We start from the raw sequence: 22,626 nt of genomic DNA, 5'->3' as shown, positions 1-22,626 counted from the left end.
TGTTTGATTTATTTATATAATGCTTCTATTTTCTACTCTTTGTGTGTATCAATAGACCATAACTATGGCATATAATAGGCTCTGAGGGAGAAGCAAGCAAGCTGCACAAAGCTGTAATAAAAATATACAATTGACAGAAATGCTCTTTTGCCCAGAGAAAAGGTTGGTCTTTATCTCCTGTCTTTTCTTTTCCTAAGAGACTCCAGGACATTTTTCACAGGCCAGTTGTAGCTCTAACCTTTGTCCTGACACTTTTCCATATGTCTCATATGCTACTTGTAATTTAACTTAAGTTTTCATGTGAGTGTTCATATCTTGACGACACCTGTAAGCACTTTGATGGCAGAATCCATTTCTTATAGTTCACCTCGCTCACACCAACATATGATATGATATACATAAAAGCTCTCTATAACGTCTCAAGTTGATTTCACTCATAGACACATGCAAAATTAGTGATTTTAAAAAATTAGGATTTCATCTTGTAGATGGCTAACTCTCCTACCTGTCGTGGGACAATTTCAGCTGCTGGGTTTGCTGTTCGTGGGCATTGATCAGGAGCTTTTTCAGCAGCTCACACTGCTGGCTAAGGTGCAGATCCCGGATTTCTTGCTCCTCAGCACTGTGGGTGTTGATCATTTCTGACCATTCCTTTGTATGCTGTGCCACAATCTCTTTGACCTATGTAGGAAAAAGGGGATGGTGCCACTTGGAATTCTTATATTTCAGGTATGAACTACAAGCATAATATTATTCCTGTATTTTAGATCCCTCCCACCCATTTACTTAGTGGATAAGTAGACACCTATGACCTGCAAAAAATATGTACTAATCAATGGGAATTGGGAAGTCATAGCTTATTAAAATAAGTCAATCACTTTGGCTCTAATATTTAACCACGACCTGTTAGTTCACTGCCTATCTTGCCAACTCCAGTTTGTCTGGGCCTTGGTTTCCTTTACCAGTTCCATCAGAATTTTCTTCATTACCTCATGCTTTTCCAATTTCATTTCCATCAGGCCACACGTCTGAATAGAGAGGTGGGTTCTCTTATTCCTGGATCATGACTTATTGTGTCAACCGTAACAGATACTGGGGTGAAGTGTCTTCCATTCCCTGTAGCCATGCTCTTTGCAATGTGGTTTTGTACCTCCTTTCATCAAGAGCTAGAGTCTATTTCTCCACCTCCTTGAATCTGGCTGACCTTGTGACTTGCTTTAGTCATGAGACAGTAGAAAATGTGATGCAAGTAGAAGCTTGAAAAGTGTTTGTCCTTTGCTGTATCTCGAATCCTGAAGCTACCCTGTGTCTCAGACTGTGTACTAGCCTGCTAGAGAATGAGAGCTGATGTAGGAAAAAGCAATCAGCCACCATCTAACCAGCAGTGTGACGCCATCAATCCCAGCTGACTGTAGACACACCAGCGAGCCTAGCCGGAATTAGCAGAAGAACCACTCACTTGCATACAGCTCAAATTTCAGATCCACTGAATTGTGAGCTAATAAATGGTAGTTGTCTTAAGCCACTACATTTTGGCATTACTTATTATGCAGTAAAAGCTAACTGATACAGTAACCAAGGTTTCTACTTCCCTATTTATGCAAAGCATCTAAAAATCATGGCATATTGCACAGGTATTAATTCTCAAACATTCTAGTTAAGAAGAAAGAGAAAATGGAGATCAACTCTCAAAGACACATGGCTTATTGCTCCTATAGACTTCATGGTCTATAGGACATGGTCTATAGCAAGGAGAACTTCAGGTTGACTAGTGTGGCTGGCCCATGTATTCAGCAGGGTCACGGGGCTGAATGACAGAATTGCATGTCATCATATGGAGGCTGGCTGGTTTGACCATGAGCTCTAGTTGGGAGCTTTCTTTAAGAGTTCTTTTTTCTTTTATAACTATTATCGCTGGAAGAATTATTTATGTTCTTGACTGGAACCTAGTATCCATTTCTCTAAATGTCCACAAAGTTAATTAAGGTCTCCCAAACTCCTCTTTTCTTGTGTCTTTGGGAAAATACTAGTAGTTAGGCTCCTCTCCTAGAATACCAACTCTCGATTTTTTTCTCATCACAAACTTCTGCAGCAAAGTTAGAGTGGAGTATCAAAGAGTACTCAACCCCTAGTTGGGTGGTTTTCCGACATATGTTTAATGTTACCTCTATAGGGAAGCATATTTTATACAGTGTTTCCTTTTAGTATATTCATTTATTATTTCACTTGATGTTTCTGAAGCAGACAACGAACATTTTTAGCTTATTTGTTTAGCAGTACTGTTATATTTCTACAGATGAAGGAAAAGATGTTCTATGAAATGGCTCTTCCCAAAGCCAGTGAGTCTGCGGCCTGGACCCCTTCACTTCCCATAGGAGGCCCAGGCTAATGTTATTTGATTTATACTAGGTATTGTTTTGAAAAAATTACAAAGTATATTGTGCAAGTTGCTGCTGCAAAAATAGGCGTTTTCTTACCTTAGATTTGTGATCTGATGTCAGTGTCTGAATTTTAATTTCTGTTTCTTTCTTCATTTCAAGACAATTACTTCCCCTGAAAATGAAAAATCGCAAATGTGTGCCAGAAGTTAGATATGCTCCCATTCTCATGGGCCTTTGCTACAAAGTTTTCTGATGAAGAGACAATTTGTTCATCAGACATGGGATGCTATGGCTCATTGGGCAACATCAGTTTTTCTAGTAATAGATGCATACCTTAGAAAATTCTGTATCATGATTACTCAATTCAACCGCTGCATAAAGATACACTTCAGACCTAATAATTATTTCATTGTCAAGGGTGTGTTTTCAGAGTTTCCATTTTGGTTATTGCTTTTCTTCAAGCTATTTTTTATTTATTCAATGAAATATTATTTGCGATAAAAACTGGAAAATAGGTCCTCAGCATTAAAGTGAATTTTTAATTCTTCCGTTTTGGTTGTAATGCCAGATTTTTGTCTTTGACACATGCCAGTAAGGGAAAAAATAGCATTTCTTGGCATTATAGGGTAATTTGCGCTTCTTATTCTATTGTGAGTAGGAAATATATACTAGGAAATTGCCCAGCAACCATTACTGCTTATTTCAGTGATTATTTTTCCTTTTTGGAATATCCATATCATTGCTGAAACCAGAACAGATTCTGAGTTTCTGTCTTCAGCATATGTGCTCTGATTTTTATGGCCTAACTCCGAATGCTTCATTATATTATTCATTGAGAGTGTCTCTGAGAACAGCATTATTCTAAAAAAAATGCTAGGTCTCTCATCAAATCTATTACTTCTCGATGGCTGGCACTGAATATATTCCCCCTCTCGTCTATTATTCAATGAGCTTCCAGCATTACAGAAACATTCCCGGGGCTTAATTCTAGACAAAAATCTTTCACAGTAAATGCAATGAAAGGTTTTATTCAACAGTCTGTTGGCCCAAGCGAAAAACTCTTGAAATATTAAAAATCAAGATTGCATTTCTTTTGTTGAGTGCATCAACCTTATTATTTATTTTCTGGCTATGCAAAATGATTTCTGCAATTTTGAATTTTCCCAACTTAAGCTTGTCTTTCCTTCTTCCCTCATTCATCTTTAAGATACTTGAGTGGGAAACACATGAGACATAGCTATTCTGTCATTAAACAAAAGCTGTAGAACTTGAATAAGTCTCCTCTTTTCTACTTTAATCATTCCTTTCAGTTGAATGAGTTACTTATTTTCCAGGAATAATTTTTAATGACGAAAACGGAGTCAAGACTAAGTTCTTCCTTGGCCTAAACAGGCAGCTGAATTGTGGGAAAAGACAAAATATAAAATGTTGTGATGATTAAACTTTATATAACTAAAAAAAAAAAAAAAGTAGCAAAGAGCCTCCAGAAGGAAACAAACAGTATTACCCCTTCTTCTTCATTGCCTTCTCTAGGATTTTCTCATGCGTCGACTTCTCTTTGTCATACTGAGCGACGATTTTGTCAACTTGTGTACAGTGTAACTTCTGCATGGCACTGTGCTCCTGAACGAAAAGAATTTGCAGTATTGAGTTGGACTCTTAGCGTGGCTGCCATAATTTTCACCAGCTTTTCCAGTGTTGGTTTGGAAATCAAGAAGTGACCGAGTCAGAACTGGAAAGACTTTCGATCTCCCACGCAACATAAGAGTCTCTTGTGTCCCCAGAAAGGAAATGTTCAGCCTCAACCTAATGAACACGCCCGCCTCAAGAGACAGCCCTGCCCACCAAAGGGCAACACAAATCACCCCAAAATCCCTTTTTCCGCACATAGCAGCCATAGAATTTCTACCCGTCTGTCTTTGTTTTGCTGTCTGAGACAATTAGTCTCCTGCCCCTTGCACACATTGGTCCCCAAATTCAGCTGTCATATTTCCTTTTTTCAATGACTATTAAGTAAAATATAGTTGATATACAACAGTATATTAATTTCAGTGTACAACATATTGATTTGACATTTATATACCATACAAAATGATCACAATAAGTCCAGTAACCATCTGTCCCCATACAAAGTTAATATGATAATAATGACTATTTCAGTGGCCAAATTTCTTTTTTTATATGTTGAATATAACTATTCATCATGTGACATGGCTTTTAAATACCTGGCACATTTTGGAAGGTCTTGAACATTATCACTACATAATGAGAATTACCAATGTGGTTGTCACTGTCAGCTGATTTGGAATCCCTATCACTTGGTATTTTCACTGGTTTCTTTATCTAGATGCATTCATGAGGATGATAGCGTTTAGGAGCTCTGGTCTTCAGTTTTATAGATCTTTAAACTATTTCTTACCTGCTTCATTCAATCACTGAAATGGGGCACGCTTTGAAAAGAAGTATTTCTCCATAAAAAAATCTTTCCTCCTGATAATTTGCCCACAGTCAGATTTCCTTAGCTGCTCAGCCTCTCATAGAGGAAATCAATACAATCAGTAATATCTGACTCTAAATGAAACTTGATCTTACTCTTGAGAAACTTAGAGACATGAAATGGTATATTTAAGACTGCAATGGACGGATTTTTTTTTTTTTTAGGTTTTATAGCATCCTGACAGTTATAGTTCCTTTTGCTTATTTATTTTAAAGTTATCAATTTTTTTAAATTAATTTTCTTCCTAAAGTATTTTCAACTTTAAGCAAACCGAATTCATAAAAGTCTTCAAAAGATTTCATAAAATATAAACGATGAAAGTATTTTTAACTTTACCAAGATTTCTGTAATTTCCCAGAACTGTTAGTTAATGAACTAAGGACTTGATCTACAATTTGTTTATGCACATATTCTTCACAAATGCATTGGTATACAAGGTCCCAGCATTCTTGCCTGGTGGATAAATGCTTTTGGGAGAAGTGGAGAGAATAGCGCTGGGTGGGAAGGTTCTCAGAACAGGAATTCACAATGAGGACAATCGGGGAGGGTAGCCAAAAGGGAAATTATCTTTCTGTGGATTTGGGGTCAGGGAATTCTATGTAACAGTGTCTTTTTTAATTTGTGGTTGGAACACCTCATAAACCTAGCTATCTGCACATTGTTGTGTTATAAACACATTTCAGCCAGGGTTTCTGCAACATGGCATTGGGTTAAGGAAATGGGTTCTTCAATCTCAAATTCTGGGACAAGTTACTTACCCTCTCAATCTATTCATTTTTATCATTGGAGTAGTGATACCTCGGTCTCAGGGTTGTTACGATAAAAAGTAAATATAACATAAATCATATTATAAATGCATGTTGCACCTTATTCAAAATAGTTACATATGAACCTATTTATATTATTCAATATACATGATAATATTCAGAGTGATTTGGGACAAGAGACAGCAACCAGAATAATTTAATCAAACCTTTCCTCCAAGCTTAATCTACTGCCCCAGGGAACAGATGAGACCTTGACATATCCTCATTTGGACGGAGTTAATGACTCTCGTACTGTCTTAGGAAAAAAACTAAAACAAAAAAAAAATCCCTGCTAAAATGCCCTACTACCAATCTACCTTCTGGATTTAGAAGTCATCCTGTCTGCTTAACACATGTGTTAATTTTCCTGGGCAAATAAATAAGGGGCTCTATACAAATCTAGATTAAAACATATGTCTCTTGCAAATATCATTGAAAGGAAGGTGAAGATTATTTCTTTAAATACGATAGTGCAGCACAGGAAAAGGAAAGGCTTTGAGGCTTAGAAGTAAGCTGACAGACTACTGTGCTTCCCCCAAAATAAGACCTAGCCAGACCATCAGCTCTAATGCATCTTTTGGAGCAAAAATTAATGTAAATCCCGGTCTTATATAAGACCTGCTCTTATATTATAGTAAAATAAGACCGGGCATTACATTACATTATATAAGACCCCCTCTAATAGTAAAATAAGACGGGGTTTTATAGTAAAATAAAACGGGGTCTTATATTAATTTTTGCTCCAAAATACGCATTAGAGCTGATGGTCTGGCTAGGTCTTATTTTCGGGGAAACATGGTATTTCTTATGGATATATTCTTGTGAACCTAGTAAATCAATTAGATATGAGGAACGAGGCTGTTTGTACTATAAAGGTGTTTATGATGGACTTGTTTATAAGATATGCTCTAGAAGGGTAGGATAATCCTTCTTTGTGTGAGGCACAAAGTTTGTTACAAATAGATGCCCAATAAATATTTGTTTCATGAATAAAAAATTAGAATGTAGCAAGAAGAATTGGACTTTGATCTCAGCTCAGTCAATAATTAGAAAACCGCACAAGATCCATTTGCCTAACCTAATTCATGGGTTGGTTATGAACTGCAAGTCACCTAGTGTATGTAGAAATGATTTGAAAAATTAGAAGCATATTGAATTAAAATGATTCCACTTAATACGAATAACAAGAAAGCTGGTCTTGAAAAATTATCTCTGTATTTCTCTCTGTGCTCAAAACTGTATCCATGTGTGGTAGGGAGTGATTACTAAAGTGTTCTGATATAATCTGGTTCTCAGACACCCCTTCTCCTTTCACAACGAAACAGGGATCCAAATTACTGATCATCATGTGACATGGGTCAAGCCTCCGCTTCCTGTTGTGTAAAACAGAGGAGCCAGGAAATGACCTCTAAGCCCATTTTAACTCAAAAAAAAAAATTATCATTGATTATATTCTCTTGGTCCTTAATTAAATCATGAGACACTATAGAAGAGATATGCATTTTTCATTCATTGATGTCAAGAGTACTTAAATGTGTTCACTTAAAAGTCAATCTTAATTGGGACATTTTGGAGGAATAATATATAGTGTTGAGCTGAATTTGAATGTTTCTTATAGAAGTTAAGAGTAAATTCAGCTCCCTGTGGGAAAAACTTCTGCTGCAGTTCATTCTCCTGATGGATGTGACCGTGGGTGTGAATTACCGCACCACAGATGATGCTGAAAACTCTGAGTAATTCAAGTTTGCTGAGCACATACCTCTGAGATTACCAATAAACTGCTACTGTGGGTGGCAGAATTCTAGGTCTATTGTTGTGGTCTTGCCATGCATTATAATGGATGAATTTAACAGAAGTCTTGGTCTTATCAGCTAAACTGCTTGACAGCAAAGCACAAATTTTCCATTAGTAGCTTTACTGAAGTGCCACAGTTTAGTCAGTGTCTCAGGCATTTCATTTGACTCATCTAATAGTGACATTGCAAATGGGTGAACAAAGGATTCATAGCCAATCTGCAGATGAAGTTTTGTTTTTTGGAGCCTACGTGGTGTTTCAAGAAAAGATTGAATCAGTGGCCAATATTGAAATATTAAGAAATCCAAAAAAGATTTCAGATTTTATTATTCTTCTTTCAAGAATGAAGCCCATAGACTCATGAGGCACCAATAGTGGGAGCTGGGGCTACTTTGCCCTTTGGACAGAAATGCGTGCTCCCTGTTTTCTGGCCAACTTTCTTCCTGCTTGGTCACTACGGGCGTCTGACACGTTCCCAACTTTGGGTTTACCCAACTTTGGGTTTAAAATTTTTTCCTCTAAGGATTGGACCACATCGGACAATTGAAAAGCATAAAAGTGGCATTAAATGTTGTTAATAATGTTAATTAAATGATGTTAGTAGTAGTAGTTTTACGTAAAAAGATTATAGAAAAGATGATAGGGTTAATAAATTATATTGCCAAATCAAACTCAATAAAAGTGGGCCCCCTGTGTATTTAACGTGGGAGAAGGAATTCATTCAGAAACTTAAAACCACACACTTGTAACGTCAACTTCTGCAGCATACAAAGGTATGAAAAACAAGTTGTAAAATGTATGCCCCTCCTCAGAAATGCTTCTGAAAAGTAGCAGTCAAGGTCTGAATATTTTACTGTGCGAATTTAGCTTTGTTAGTTGGCCTAAGGAATTTTGAAAGCTTCCTCCAAAAAATGCCCACTAAACTGTTATAAAAGTCCATGCAAATTTAGGTAGGATTTAGGGAGACTTAAAATCTTTTAGGTTTTGCTTCTCTTATAATGTGGGGCTCCCAGAAGCTCAAGGTTGTTTTCTGCAAAGGATGGCACCTAGGATTCTTTCAGCTATCTGGGATTTACTGGTTATCAAATAATATTAAAAAAATAAATAATATTAATATTTCCCTGCCAAAAATCGTGAAGAAAACAGAAGGGCTGAAGTGCAATGGTGTCTGAAGTGGACCAGAAGATCTACTAAAGCCACCTCTAAATTGTCGCACAGAAAAAGAATTTTGTATCTGCTATGGACTGGATGTTTGTATCTCCGTTCCCCAATTCTTATGCTTAAGTCCTAATCCTCAATGTGATGGGAGGTGGTTAGGTCATAAGGGTGGAGCCCTTGTGAATGGGATTAGTGCCCTTTTAAGAAGAGACAGGAGAGAACACAGCAGACGGAGCTCATCTGCAAACAAGGAAGAAGGCTCTCATCAGCCTCCAGAACTGGGAGAATTTAATGTTTGCTTTTTCAGCCATCTGGTCTATGGCAATTTGTTATAGAAGCCCAAGCTAGGACACCATCTTAGACACTTTTTTGATTAAGCAGAAAGGCCTGTTAACTGACCTGAGTCAGTTTGGATTCAAACATTTAGACAAGGAAATCCACAGACCATTCTGCCCAGTATTATGTGGGTCAAGTTTTAAAGAATTGAGGATCATCCTTTCTTAGTAACTGTAAGTAACCCATATGTTGACATTGTCCAAACTAGATGGAGATTTTCATAACATTTCACATGCTGCCACTGCATTTCATACAACGAGGGGAACTGGTTTACCTATTGAAACTTCTAATGTTCTACACAGAATAATGCAGTTCTAGGCTGATGATTTGGGCTCAAATACAGGCTCTGCTGCTCTCTAACTCTGGGACCTTAATTCAGTTGCATAACCTTCCTAATCCTTTATTCCCTCACATGCAAAATGGGGACTTAAATAGAATTTACCTTATAGGGTAGAAAATATTAAACAAGATAATAACTGTAAAGTGCTGAACATAGCATCTGGAAAGTACTGAGCATGAAAAAATTCTAGCTGCCATTATTATTATTATTATTATCATCATTATTATTATTATTATCAGTCACCATATTTCCTGGTCATGCCTCAAGGAAATATTAAATGAGGATGAGGCCAAACATTTTAAGTTTCCAAGTAGCCCAAAGGCCATTGAAATGCCCGTCTCAATGACAGAGATCCAGTTTAAATGGAAGGAAAAAATCTGCTGAATGATGCCTTGTCATATGGGTACCAACTCTATTCCTAATGATTAAAGTCATTTAGGTATACTCTATTATTTCCTTTTCTCTCTCCTTTTCTGTTTCCTTTCTGTATTCTAGGTCATTGCCAATGACCAGCAAAATTAAAATTACTAGTTTAAATAGCTCTCTCTCCCATAGTCTCACACTTAACAAACCTGTAGAAAGTTTTCCTTACGGACAATAAAAAGAATCCCACTGATTGGAATTGTTCATGAAATTTAAGAGCAAACAGTCTTTGAAATGACCTCAATATCAGCAAACCCATTAAGCCATCAGTTCTGTAATATAGGCACTATTATTAGGCAAGATTAGGCTGAATTTCTCCAAGGAGTACACACTGTTAAAGAAATGACATAGTTCCAGGTCATGCTCTTTGCATCTTAATATGTGGAGTGATTCAGAGGTCCATCACTTAAGTCCAGCTCTGTAGGACATGCCTCGGTTTGAAGCTTGGGTCAGACATAAAGAAGTGGGATGCAGGATTAGTTTAAAAGAACTCAGAGGTCCTTTTAAGAAACGAAGTTTCTCTTGCTTTTACTGTCCTTAATGGAAGAGGACACACATTGTCCTTCCAGTGGAAGCAGCTGCATAGTGAGGCATCTTAGGAAGGAAAGAGGTATTCTGTCTTCTTCCTTTCTCTCTGAGCAGAGACTGGAGAGCAGGACGGTGTCCGAGGGCTGTGAAGTGTTTCAACCCACCCTAAAATTCCTGAGGCCACCGCCTGCTGCTCTCTTCAGCTTACAGCCAGCTCGCATAATTTCTCCCAATCTCTGTCAGAAGACCTCTTCTTATGGGTAAGAAGGAAAAAATAACTATTTCAGAAGTAGGTCATGGAGCAGTTTACATAATTGGGGAAAAGTGAGAAGAGCTCTGTCTCTAGGGGCCGTGGGTGAGAGGTTTAGAACTTGTCAGTTTCTCCCTCCATGCACTATATGCGGCATACTGTCTGCCAATGAATTGGCAGGGAATTTCGGTACCTAAAGGCTAAGATTGTGAGCTGGTTTTTAAAGGTCTTTATGCCACATGTGTAGATAAATCATATTATGAAACAATTTTTAAATAGGTGAAGCTTTGTTATGCTTTTGAAACAGTAGGTGTTAGAAATGCAGATTACAAACCAGTGACAACAGATCCCAAAGGGATTCTATGCTTTAATTTTATTTCTAACCAGTTAAAATACAGGTACTGCTGTCCAGTTGTCTGGAAGCAGGTTCTCAGTAGTCTTTTTGTTGGTGAAGAATTCACTGGTCCGTAACACAAAATAGTAGCTTTAGGTTTTCATTAAAGAGCTAAAAGAAAGAAATTCCAAACAGGAAAACAAAGCTACACACAAAATATGCATGCACACACAAAACACTCTACCTTTGCATGTTTCTTCTTTAAAGAATTTAGCTCCTTCTGTTGTTTCTTTAAATGCTTCAAGTAAGCCTGTGGAAGAAACAAAGAGGACCCAAAATATGGTTTTTTTTCGTAGCCACGACAATTACACTTGGTGAGAAACAAAAATATATTGGTTTCACCAATATGTGTGATACAAGAGTGCTTGGAAAATGACCGAGCAATTTTACCTTCATCTGCTTTAAATCTTCTATCCTCACCTGAGGGATAAGTTCAATACCTTTAAAAAAAAGATTAGACATTGTGTATATTAAGAATTAGAATATATGATAATTGAAAATTCAGTTTTGAAATCTCATCTGAAAATGTTACATGTGAAGTTATGAATATAAACAGATGCATTTCTTATTACAAAGCAATTAAATAGACACTTAACTGAAATGCTTATTGTCTTAGGTTGTGTTTCCTACAAGCACAGCCTGAGATGGGGATTTGTGTGCACATAATTTATTAAGGGAAGGCTCTTGGGAGAAATCCCTAAGGGGGTAAGAGAAGCAGGACAGGGCAGATGAAGAAGCTAGGATATATTTCCAGGGCCACTGAGCTCCAAGTGCCTCAGTGGTAATAAGCTTGAAAACACTCCGATTATTGGCTATCTCCTCTTCCTTGTGTCACTTCTCCATACCCCCACCTGTCTGTGTCCACTGTATACCCCCAACCCCAATAAATTACTTGCACTTGAAACCTTATCTCAGGGTCTGCTTCAGGGTGACCCAAATTTAGACAGTCCTATAGAGAGAAAATGGAAGCTTGACTTCTCAAATGACATCTCTTCCCACAAAGGCCACTGGAGTAGTTTATTTCCCGACTCTCCCCATACCCAGTCCCCCTATTCCTAGAGAGGAATGGGAGAACACCTAGAAATTTCCCTCCTGCACTTCTATAGCATTCCCCTAAAAGCTACCAGGCAAAAGGATAGGCCCCTCACTTAGATGAGGTTCTGCTGAGCCTGCTACCTCCACATGTGTCCTTCTAGGTTGTACATTAATCTGCTCCATTAATTCCAGCGTCTGGCTCATGACTTTCTTATGGAAGCATTCTCAAGCCTCCACCAGAGAGATTCAATACCCATGAGAAGACTCTATTTCCTTCCTTTCCTTCTCATTTCTATGATGTCTTTCATTTTAGAAATCTTCTCCATTTTACCTCACCTCCTGCTGATAGCTATAAATGGATTGTTAACACTGAAACTGTCCCTCCTCCAAGATCTGTCACTTAAAGGTGCCTCTTTCTGCCCACAATTCCATACAGTCAACTTTACTCACTCCCTCACATCCACCACACATCCCCTTACCCTTATCTGTTCCTTGCTTCTTTAACCTTTTCCTTTTCTAGCTTATCTCTTTCCTCTAGTATCACCCCTACTTGAGTATTAACCTGGATATTATGATCAATGTGGTAGACTGATTGAAAACACGGCCCAAATTCTTTACTTTCCCTGTTTCCATACCTACTGCCGACTGGCTTTGGAGTTCCTCCTGTCAAGATATGGAGTCTGTTTCCCCAACCCTTGAATGTGACTTGCTTGTTGAAAGAAATGTAGTAGAAAGGACTTTGTGTCACTTCTAAGCCTAGAACTCACTGGGCCTTCCACACTCCCATTCTCCATCTTAGAACCTTGCCACTGCCATGTAAACAAGCCCAGGCTAGCCTGATGGAAGATGAGAGTCCACGTGGGAGAGAGCACACTTGGCCAGCCAACATCACCTTAGATCAACCTAAAGCTCACTGAACCCCAAACGTGAGTGAGTACAGCTAAGACCAGCAGTTTGCCTTATCTCAGGTGGAAATCAGGTTAGAAAATTTGATGTTTTAAGACATAAAATGGTCATTATGGAAGACAGTAGCATGCTGGTACGAACCAATGAAAAGAAAGAAGGAAAATGCATGAGAAGGCTATATATTGAAACAAGCCTCTGAGGAATTAAAGGAAAGGGAGAGATCCTGCTGCATAAGGAGGGAAGAGAGATGTTCTGTCCAAGCCAAGAAGAAGGATGAGTGAAGAGAAGTTTCAGGGTGGAAGGAAAAAAACTCTGATGGAAAGTGTATCAGTTAGCATATGCTGCATAACACATGACCTCAAGTTTCAGTGGCTTAAAACAACCATCATTTACTGAGGTCATGTTTCATTGGGTTGGTTGGTCTGAGCAGGTTTGGCTGATCTCTGCGTGTCTTGCTCATGCATTTGAGGTTGACTGGTGAGTTGGATGAGAATTATTGCTCATGAGGTTATCTGGGTGGTTTTTCTGGTCATGGCTCAGTCAGCTCTTCCTCAGAGGCTTGTTTCAATATATAGCCCTCTTGTGCATTTTCCTTCTCTTTCTTTTCATTGGTTCTTACCAGCATGCTACTATCCTCCATAATGACCATTTTATGTATTAAAACATCAAATTTTTCTAACTGTTTTCCAACTTCACCATCAAAGCATGTCTAATTCAACATTAATTTTGCAGTCTTAACTTCTCTGGACTATCTATAAACCTTCTCAAAACTCATTCTTCCTATAGCATAGATCTCTGTTTTTCTATTCATTCTCCTTTCCAAGCATTCTCATTCTTGTTCTTATTCCCTCTTTCCTTCCCCTCCCTCCCTCCTTCTTCTCTCCCTCCTCCATCCTCTAGACCTACCATAGCTCTGCTGTGACATGTTTCTACCCAGATGTATCATTAACAACTTGAACTTGATGATATCCAGGACTGGAATCATCTCACCAAAAGCAGTTTTGCCTCTGAAATCTATGTAAATTTACTAACAATTGTCACCCTAATAAATTTAAAAAAAAAAAAAAAAAAAGCAGTTCTGCCTCGTCACTTCTCTACTCTGAATAGCATCGTCTATTTGTGACCTGTCCTTAAAGTCTCTGAATTATTGCTGAGCCTCATCCTCCCTAAGGTCCAATAAGTTACCAATTTATTTATATTCTTCCTTCCCTTCCTTCTTTCACCCTAACTACTTTCCACTTAATCCAGACTCCCCGTGCTACTAGGATGGGTCATTCATTAATCAGCCATTGACTTCTTAAGAAAAGAGACTGTTAGATCTTTACTAGGCATGGTTCCAAAGACACACTGATGAAGGAGGTGTTGTCTTGCCTACAATAACCCCTTTCTCTGGTTGTTATCACATTATATAAATATAATGTAAATATAATATAAATATTTAACATGATAAGTGTTATAATAGCAGCATGACTACCATAATTCTTAACTGGCTCTTAACATCTATCTCCCCCTTTCAATTGGTTCTTCTACCAAGACTATATTAATCTTAAAATATTCCTTTGATTGTCATTCTCCATTGCCTTTTCCAGGTGATCCTAGAACCCTGTCCAGACCAGGATAAGTGAACTCCTCACCACTACCTATCAGCATTTGCCCTGCCCCATTTTCCTACATCCAGGTTGCTTCCTATGTTGTTTCTTCCTAGGCTGCGTTCTTTTGGCTCCTTTACCTTCTCTTCCTGTTTGAGTCAGATCTATGTTTCAATGCCCAACTCAGTTGGGATCTCATCCATAAGTTTTCTCTGGGATCTTTGCAGGAAGGGATGCCCTCTCCCCTTCTGTTTCTGAGGGTCAGCCCTCATTCACCACTTCTTGGGCTGGCCGTTGTGTGGGAGCCTGCCCTATCTTACTGCTCTGACCATGTAAGGGCCCTGAAGGTGTGAAGACATTTATTATAGAACCTAGTACTGTCGTTTAGAGGAGGCTTCCAAGTCTCCTGAATAAAAAGCCAAAGTGAAACAGCACGTAGACTCTCTAATAGGGTATCTATTAAGGAGACTGGAGTGGAAGTGAGAGCTGCTCGGCTCCTTCAAATGCAGCCTTGTTTGGAACCAGGGATGAGGCAGTTCCAAATGCAAACATGTTCCCTTCTAGAACTAGAGTCACTTTGTCTTCTGTAAGCTGGCCACACTGCAATGTTTTTCAGGCCACTTAAGTCATTATGATTACAAGTGTCTTTTTACTAAGTAGGTGTGATACAAGAACTTTAACTAAACAGAAGCTCTTCCATTTTCCACTGTCTATCTCTGTCTGAGTGGCTAATGGTAACAATGACCAGTGCTGGTACAGAATGCCCAAAGCCTGCATCATTACCTTGCTTCATGTTCTGTCCAGGGAAGAACAAAAAAACAGCTGCAGGCAAAGTACAGTTTGGGCTACTTTTGTGCAGTCTCATTTTCTAATTTGTTTCATGAAGCTCCATGCACACTTTCCTGCTATATTAACTACTAGGTTGCTTTGGGTTAGGAAAACTTGTAGTTTCTTACCTTAAACTGCATGGTTAAGTATGATATATGTATTTAAGTATACAAACAACTTGATTTCTTTACACCCAAGACAGTGAATTCATATATAAGTGGGAAATATATATATTTAGTAAAACATCAGTAGGAAAAAAAAGAAATTCTAATTAAAGTAAAAATAAGGAACATATGTAAAATGTTTAATTACCAGTATGGAATGGGCCCCATCCAATCAGAAAGGATTCCTGCCCAATAAGAATGGAAGCCAACTTTGAGTAACTGGTACAGTTGTCCCTCTACATGCCAGCTGAATATCAGCACATGGGACACTTAATTCTTTGTGATGACACCTTTTATGATCTTTTGTTTAATCCATAAGTAACTGCATAAAGTTGGCCTTCAACTGCCCATCTGATAATTTTACAAATGAATTGTTATGGATCCTAAATATCTATCAGTGGGGGGAAACTGTCAATAAGAGATCTAGAAATGTCTGAACAGTAATGATTCTGTTGATTCATGAGCCCACTCACTGCTTGTCTGTGTTGGTTTCCGGGAGAGAGTAGGGAGGAGTTAGTGAAGTTTACCACGTGTGGAAGTTCTTTCCAAAAAGGACACCAAATTTAAACGTTTTCTAAAACTATGGATATTGTATCCACTAGGGTGCAGGAATCTAGCAGAAAAAACCCAAATCCCGACTCCCTATGAAATATAGGGAATTTAAGCAGTTTGTCCAAGCCATAAGAAAACAGGCTGATCTTCAGTTATATGGGGCAATGAAAATTGCAAATTAACAATTCTAAATACCTTCATAAAAGACACTTTACAAAGATTCTAAAATTCCCAGAGTAGAGAAGGAGCTAAAACAACCCTCCTTTACCTTTCTTGGCTTCCATACCAGATCCCAGCGCGGCTGTGGTAGTTGGTCTGAGCTCAGAGCTGCTCTGTGGGGTCACATTCGCTTTGGCAGTGTTGGCCTTTCCTTTTTTGTCATTCTTAGAAGTGTCACTGGGCACATCGGCTATGTCACTCTGGAACAGAAACGTTTTATATTAACCTAAATGAATGCCACCTCGAGTTCAACTGTCTTGCACATTCTTGCACATTCTCTGTTTTACAGAATCTGTACCACTCAACTTCTCTCCTTCAACTCTCTTAACACATCTCTGCCTGGCAGGAGAGAATGTCATATGATTTCCTCAGGCTTGAGGCTTAAGACGGAGCCAAGGAAAGAAGATGCAATTCCTTCACAAACACGATGCACCTTCTCTCTCTTTTTTTAAAGATTTTATTGGGGAAGGGGAACAGGACTTTATTGGAAAACAGTGTGTACTTCCAGGACTTTTTTCCAAGTCAAGTTGTTGTCCTTTCAATCTTAGTTGTGGAGGGCGCAGCTCAGCTCCAGGTCCCGTTGCTAGTTGCAAAGGGCGCAGCTCACCATTCCTTGCGGGAGTTGAACAGGCAACCTTGTAGGTGAGAGGACGCGCTCCAACCAACTGAGCCATCTGGGAGCTCAGGGGCAGCTCAGCTCAAGGTGTCCTGTTCAATTTTAGTTGCAGGAGGCGGAGCGCACCAACCCTTGCGGGACTCGAGGAATTGAACTGGCAACCTTGTGGTTGAGAGCCCACTGGCACCAACCCTTGCGGGACTCGAGGAATTGAACTGGCAACCTTGTGGTTGAGAGCCCACTGGCCCATGTGGGAATCAAACCAGCAGCCTTCGGAGTTAGAAACATGGAGCTCTAACCGCCTGAGCCACCGGGCGCAGCCTGCACCTTCTCTTATTTCTAGCTACTGGAGAGATTGCTACTTTCACTCCAAACTGTGGAATATGGTAAAAGGAGCTTTACATACAAAGAAACAAACAACACCAGTGTGTACTGAAATGGGAGAAGGCTGGATGCAAGACTGATAAAAAAAAATAAAGAAATAATCATAACTGTCAATTTCATTCAGTTATTGAATTGGGTTTGCTGGTATTTGAGTGTATCACAAAAACATCATGTATTTTAAACATTCTTAATAGCATCACGGATGCGTTTCATTTCATTTCTAGTGGGGAAAGGGTCCCCAGATGTGCATTAAACCACGGTGATTAAGTGGTTTTGTTCAGATGCTGGCCATATTTTATTAAATATGCTACTCTCATTGACCTTTGAAACTATTTTGTTGAATCGATAAGTTCAGTTTCAAAAACTTTCTTTAAACTTGTTATATTAATTTATTACTTGATCTTACCCTTGTCATCACTGTTTGACAACTAAACTACTACTTGCCTATCTTTAATTGACTATCACTACTTACGGTTTCAATGCCCATAGCTCTCATTTGGTCTGCCCTCTTTTCCGTAATTGAAAGAAACTTCTTTGGATCCGATAAAGCATCCACAATATCTGGGGGGGAAAAAGAACACTGAGCTGTTAATTCTCTGTTTTACTGAAAACATCCAAGAAAATTCAGCTAATGTACTATTCAGAATCCAGGACCCCCATTATGCCCTCTAAGTATTTTCTCCTAGGACATGACAAGTTCAGAGAGCACGTCTAGTTATAGAAAAATAAATAGAAAAGGATCAAAGGCTAGGTGATTTTCTCTTATTTTCCCTTTGATTTTCCCCCAATTAAGAAGACAGTGTGGCAGAGCGAGCCAAGTAAATTGCCTTGGGTTCCTGACTATTGACTTCTGTGACCTTGAGTAAGTTAATAATATCCCCAGCCTCAGTTTCTTCATCAGATAATTAGAACTGACACCCCCCACTCGCAGGGTACTTTGAGAATTCAGTGAGACGATGAATGTCAAAAGTGCTTGAAGCATAGTAGATACCACTAGCCCTAAGTCTGATTTTCACACACAGAAGGCTAATGCATATTTAAAGCCAATTTTGTTCCTTGGTAGATAAACTGAAATGTTTCTCTAGTGGTTTTGCAACTATAATTTGCATTTAAAAACAGTAAAATTCCATCTTTTATATAACATCATTTGAAGAAATCCAAGTACTTTCAAAGAGAATTTCATATAATTTTGCATAATTTACCAATACCACAGAAGGAATATTCTTGTTCCCTTCAAACAGTATACAATTTACAGAATTTAAAAAATATGTTTATCAATTCCCCCTAGCAGAATCATCTGACTAATTACATTCACAAGATAATATTTCTCAGTTAATTTTTTTTTTCTCTTTTATAATGACATGACAAACATTCAACTATATAAAATGAAAAGTAAAAATCTCCTCTCCTGTCAATTTTACAGCCAGAAGGTAACTACTGTTACCCATTTCTTGCATCCTTACATTTTTTAAAACTCCAAATGGGTCCATAGTTTTCTCCACCTATTTTTTAATTTTTTAATTTCTTGGAAACGCTTCCCCATCAGCAATGTAGACCTACTACATTACTTTTAAGGGCTGCTTAAATATTCTATTTTCTGAGTGGCTGTAATACCTTTAATCAGTTCCTTATTGATAGACTATTCGATTACTTCCAGTTCCTTGATATTATAAAATGTTGCAGTGAATATGCTTGATCATCTCTCACAGGAGACCTTTGCATATGTCTACAGGATAAATTCCTAGAAGTTAGAATGATGGGCAAGGGTATTTGTCCTTTGTGGGAGTTATTGCCAAATTGCCCTCCACAAAAGTTGCATCAATTTATTCTCCTACCAGTGGTCTATGAAAAGGTTTGATTCTAGTTATAACCCATGTCCCTAAGAATTCTTTGCCTCATAATGGGGAATGTGGACAAATTAGCCCTTAAATCATGCTTAGGAAAAAACCCAGAGAATTTTTTTTTGGAAATTAAGATTCTAGGAATGTATGTACCTATTTAACGCCTAATTATGAAAATTTTCAAATCCACATAAAGTAGACAGAAAAGTAAAACAATCCCCTATGTACTGATGGTGAAGACCCAACAATTATAAAGTCTGCCAACATTTCTTTTATCTAGCCTTCCTTTTTTTCTTTCTCTCTCTTCTCTCTGCTGAAATATTTGAAGGCAAATTCCAGATACTATATTTCACTCCTAATTATTTCTTTTTTGCCATCTCTCAAAAAAGAAGGGCATTTTCTTTCAGAACCAACTATACCCGTACTGTATACAACAAAATTGGCAGTAATTCCTTATGATGATATATAACACATAGCTCATGCTGGTATTTCCCTACGAGTATTTACAATTAGTTTGTCTGAATCAAGCTATAAAGTCTGCACTATGTCTCTGAAATCTATTTTAATCTAGAATAGTTCCTCCTACTATTTATTTTTCATAATGCATAGAGTTGTTGGGGAGAGACAGATCAGGAATCCTATAAAATGTCGCACATTCTGAATCTCCATGCTTCCTGGGTATCATTTAACTCGAAGGCCTGACTTTCTCTTTTTGTAAGAATACTGCACAGGAGGTGCTGTGACTTCACAGGGTCACATGGAGGCAGAAGAAGCCTGGATGCCCTACTTGCCATGGTGCGAAACTCGTCGGGTGGCTAAGGACTTTTAGTGCCATTTGTGACTGTCTCCCAAATGTTTTCTCCTTCCACCTGTCCACACTGTTATGGGGAAAAGTGAAACTTACATGTGCGCACTGAGCTCTCCTGCCCTTCCCTGGAGAAGACCTATCAGGAAGCCTCCTAGGACATTCCCACATTGCGTACACTTTGTGTCGGCTTCCCACTGGTACACTACAGTGGATGACCCACAGGGTTGGCTTGTTAGGAAACAAATACTTGTTTGTCTTTAATGATTTACAATCAGTTGGGGGCCTGATGAGAGTATATGGCATTTTTGAAGGGTAACTGGTAGTCCTTCAAATAGGAATAATAGATAATTTTTTAATCACTTAAAACCAAATATAAAACCAACAAAGCACGATATTAAAAAATGAAATGGTCCATAATCCTTCCATCTTAATCAAACTTTCATTTTAGTATATTCTTATGTAATTTTTTTCTATATAAATACATATTTTACATGGTTTCCTTAAAATTTTATCTGTATAGTTCTGAAAATTACTTTTAGTGAGTGGCTAATGTTCCGCTGAGTTTATGTACCAAAGTATTCCCCACTGCCTGATATGTAGGTGGTCTTTCAATTTTTCTATAAAAGATGACTGCAAGAAATATCTTAGTGCGAAAAATGTTAAATACCATTACTTAAATCTATCTCCAATGACCAATTCTAGAATTCTAGCTTATGTCCCCAGATCCTGAAATTCTGCCTTATTATTTGAGTTTAAATGAGATGTCTCATTTGCAGTTACATATACCTTATGATTTTTTTACAATATACAACATGATAGGATTCAATAACAATACAATAGTGATCTTGACCTCATGGCAACAAAAACACACAAAGTATAAATAAGGCTTGTTCAGTTTAAATCACATGGTACAAAAAGATTACAAAATGGCTAAATGCCTTGGACAAGATTTATGTTAGCAGGTTATCCGAAACAGGTGCTTCATTCCTGGCAATTTTGAATAATAAATTAGGTAAGTCCAGGATGTATAATTTTTCCAAGTGACAGCAGGTGCTCATTCTGCAGCTAGAGTCATAGATCAATGCAGAGGGCGGCAACTGTACACCTGGGACAGTTCACCAAAATTATTCAACCAAGGGAAAACAGGCTCGGGATTACAGAACCAAGGCCTGTCCTCATATCTTTTAGATAATTTTTCTATTGTGACCCAGTTTTTCCTCTGGCCAGAGGTATATACACCTTAGTTTTAAATATATACGTTGCACACACACACACTTATTTGATATGCAGCTATATCAAATATGGAAACTGATTTTTAATAACCACATCTAAAAGGATGCATAATCAGAGAAGGAGAAGCTTTATCTCAAATATCTCATACCTTTATATACTTGTATAACTCTATTTGAGAATGTTACTTTTTCCTTGTCTCAGCTCAAAAAAGGATTTCACGAAGCAGTTAAATACATCTGGCATAGTCTTGGCAAAAGTTTTGCCTATTTCAGTAAACCTGGCATCTTTGGTACCACCTGACATTTCACAGGGCTTTTTCCCTCACTTGTGGGAACACGATGGCTAGCTATATCCCCCATATTTCAGTATTCCGTGGGACAAACCACTGTGGCAAGAATTAATTTTAAAGGCTGATAACATTTACTAGTGCGTGAACAGGTCTGTCCAGGGACTAGCCACATTGAACGTCTACCAAGCCTCTGCCTCTATGGAACCCACAAGGATGTGCTAAAATTGTCCAGGTACTTAGAGGCCATGGCACAAGCTCTGGGACCTTTCTTTTTTTTAAAAAGAAAGCGATTTGATTTTTCTCATTTGATTCTTCCTTAATGAAAGAATCAAACGAAATTAATGGAAATTTTGCTTATTTGTATTTTTTTAAATGCCCTCTATTTTGGAGTTTAATGCATTTCCAAAAGGCTAGTCTCTTGTGGTGAAGACTTTCCATGTATATTCTATTTCCCCCTTCCTCTCTTTCACCCATCACTTCCACATAGAGTTGAAAGCATCAATTAGGCTTTCCCAAGTACTGAAAAGAAGATAGAGATTCCTTAGTACAGACTTCCACATACTTACAGTCTTTTCAGAACTCTGTTTTTTGTTTGCTTGTTTGTTTAGCCATTGCTTTTCAAGGCATTTGATTAGGGCTCCCCAGTGGTGAGCACAAACCATGGCGCCTAGGACACTCCCCCATGTGCATATTCCTGGCCCAGTTTCCCTCCCATTTTCCACTTGACTTTTTCTATCTCATCAAGAAATAAAGGCAGCAGAAAATATATGTTCCACTACTGGCTGCAAAGCGATGCTAATAAACATCAACAAATACCATAACTATGAATTTGCACGAGCTCTTCTAGCTTCTACCAAATGATTAAGGATTCCACAAACTGCATTTCCTCGAATGCTAGAAGATACACTAGGTGTTCAGGGGCAAAAATGTCCTGTGGTGAAACAGGCATGAGAAATGTTCGTGTGCCCCTCTTGTCAGGCTCCACAGTACATCTCAAGGGACTATGCAACAAATAGCCTATTTAGCGTAGCAATTTCTGAGGTATTTCACCATAATCCATTTCCAACCTCTTCCCCTCCAGAGCTATTTTTCTTGGCATGCTTACTAATATTTTCTGTAGGTCAGAAGAGGCCACAGAAATGGGTATCACTGCTATGCAAATTGGTTTTTCAACAAATACTTGATAGGATAAGGCGTTTCCATTATCCATGAAGGAGAGGACAATATGGAACAATTTTCAATTCTATCAGGAAAA

At 38.2% G+C, this 22,626-nt stretch overlaps 1 protein-coding gene across 11 annotated transcripts in view; it reads right to left on the bottom strand.

Moving 5' to 3' along the window:
* The window catches only part of PLCB4 (phospholipase C beta 4), a 402,352-nt gene that overhangs the window by 21,257 nt on the left and 358,469 nt on the right, over positions 1–22,626 (bottom strand). For all 11 annotated transcript variants that reach the window (XM_081033465.1, XM_081033471.1, XM_081033468.1 and 8 more), the window contains 7 exons: positions 17,673–17,761; positions 16,250–16,400; positions 11,298–11,347; positions 11,092–11,157; positions 3,889–4,004; positions 2,478–2,553; positions 506–681 (listed from right to left, as the gene is read on the bottom strand). In XM_081033465.1, the coding sequence (XP_080889591.1) occupies positions 506–681; positions 2,478–2,553; positions 3,889–4,004; positions 11,092–11,157; positions 11,298–11,347; positions 16,250–16,400; positions 17,673–17,761 (724 nt within the window). The remainder of the gene's footprint in view (positions 1–505; positions 682–2,477; positions 2,554–3,888; positions 4,005–11,091; positions 11,158–11,297; positions 11,348–16,249; positions 16,401–17,672; positions 17,762–22,626) is intronic.

Source organism: Rhinolophus hipposideros (genome assembly GCF_964194185.1).
Source record: "Rhinolophus hipposideros genome assembly, chromosome: 22".
NCBI classification, from domain to species: Eukaryota; Metazoa; Chordata; class Mammalia; order Chiroptera; family Rhinolophidae; genus Rhinolophus; species Rhinolophus hipposideros.
The sequence above is the reverse complement of the archived record's forward strand: the minus strand, read 5'-3'. Positions and strand labels throughout refer to the sequence as shown.